This window comes from Cyprinodon variegatus, unplaced genomic scaffold, assembly GCF_000732505.1.
Source record: "Cyprinodon variegatus isolate N-32 unplaced genomic scaffold, C_variegatus-1.0 Scaffold953, whole genome shotgun sequence".
NCBI lineage: Eukaryota > Metazoa > Chordata > Actinopteri > Cyprinodontiformes > Cyprinodontidae > Cyprinodon > Cyprinodon variegatus.
Genome location: NW_015151406.1, coordinates 114163 through 115918, shown reverse-complemented (window position 1 = coordinate 115918; position 1756 = coordinate 114163). Strand labels below are relative to the sequence as shown.

Sequence of the window (1756 nt, the reverse complement as noted above, 5' to 3'; positions counted from 1 at the left end):
ACTTTAAACTTTTTTTTTTTCCTTAATGGGACCTGTATCTGATCTTTTCATGACAGTCTGAACATCCAGACCTCTTGGCTATGTGGTCCTGAATCTGATACGTATCTCATCTTTTCAAATGCGACCCGTTTCGCATTCATCCGACCAATAATTGTGGACGATAATGCAGAGAACAGTCTTAATTTTCCACCTTGCTGAGGATGGGAAAGAAATGAAAGTTTGCTACCTGCGCTGCAGCACTAGCATCATATTTATTTCCATAAACACAGCGATTGCTTGCTTGTAACGTCATTGCGGCTTCTACTGCGCATGTGGGGCACTTAATTTGTTTGAATGCAGTTCACACAGGAGATCACATACAGGTCGCATATAATTAGAAATGTGAACACAACAAAATCCCATAAAAAAAAAATCTTAATTGAGCATCAAAGCCTGCAGTCTGTTCTCTTAAAATTTCCCGTTGCACAAAGATCAAAACAGTCATTTAATGCCAGAAATAAATGGAACCCTTGTTGTAATGATGTGAGATTTAAATGCCTCTTTTTAGAAAATGCCATGCATGCCCTTTAACTGAAGTTATCTTTGGTATCTGTTTTAGGCTGGAAGGTATTCAGTATCCATACCACCTCTATATAAGCCCCTCAGCTCGACCCGGCACCAACGGCCCTGATCGACCCTTTCAATGTCCGACCTGTGGAGTCAGATTCACACGAATTCAAAACCTGAAACAGCATATGCTCATACACTCCGGTAGGTGAAAACCAAAAATGCCATGTCTGTTTCTGTTTGTTAGAGGGCTTTTCTAGATCTACTGTGAACCATCAGCTGGCACTAATGTAAACACAAGTGAACCTGAATACTGAGGGCATCTGTAGTATATAGGAAATATATAAAAGTTCTTTTATTCTATTCTAAATACCTGAAACCCGCAGATGCAGCTAAACTGACCCTGAGATCCAATAACTATTGTCTGCATCACGAGGTTTAATGTAGTCCTATAAAAACCCATGTTTAACCTTTAATGGAGGAGATGAACAACATAAATAAATCCAAGTGTTTGACAAGAACTATGCAAAACAGTTCACCTATGGTGACCAGATTTGGCTTTCTGAAAAGGAGGACACTTCTTTTGTCCCCCACAGGGCCACCAGTGTCCAGGCTACCGTTACCGGGTTGGGTTCGATCGCACCGCCCCCAGTCCCCGGAGCTCTCGGCTCGGTTCTGCTGCACAGTAGTCGACCGAAATCCCGGATGATTTAGAAATTCCTTCCAGACATTATTTTAGGTATGAAAAGTAGGACATGTCCGGGGAAAAATGGAACGTCTGGTCACCCTATTCACTAGGGGTGTAAATAATAATCGTTTTGTATCGATCCATCGATCCAACAGCTGACGATCCGATGCATCGACACGTCCGCAAGAGAATCGATTCATATTTTTTTTTTCTCCGGTCTATTCTTATCCATTTGCTCCTGGGCGTAATTCTCCTCCCGTGCTGCGGTGGCGCTAAACCTAATTTGCCCTCCTACCTCGGTTCCTGGTTATACTCTTACAGCAGTGTGTTGCAGTGAGCTTGACGCAGACATTTTTGATTTATGCTCAGTATTGAAGCGTGGTCTGTGCTACACGCTGTGGGTCTAGATACGGCCGAGGCGGCGAGGAAGTGGGGGCGAGTTTAGTCCGACGACGGAGGGACATGAGGGCCAAAAATAGTTGGGATCCAGGTGGAAAAAGGGTCCTGTGTTGCAAGTGGGGG

The 1756-nt window shown here is 43.7% G+C and overlaps 1 protein-coding gene across 2 annotated transcripts in view; it reads left to right on the top strand.

Annotated features, from left to right (window-relative positions):
• The window catches only part of zbtb44 (zinc finger and BTB domain containing 44), an 18712-nt gene that overhangs the window by 13824 nt on the left and 3132 nt on the right, over positions 1–1756 (top strand). For both annotated transcript variants that reach the window (XM_015398696.1, XM_015398695.1), the window contains exon 4: positions 599–750. In XM_015398696.1, coding sequence (XP_015254182.1) covers positions 599–750 — 152 coding nt within the window. The remainder of the gene's footprint in view (positions 1–598; positions 751–1756) is intronic.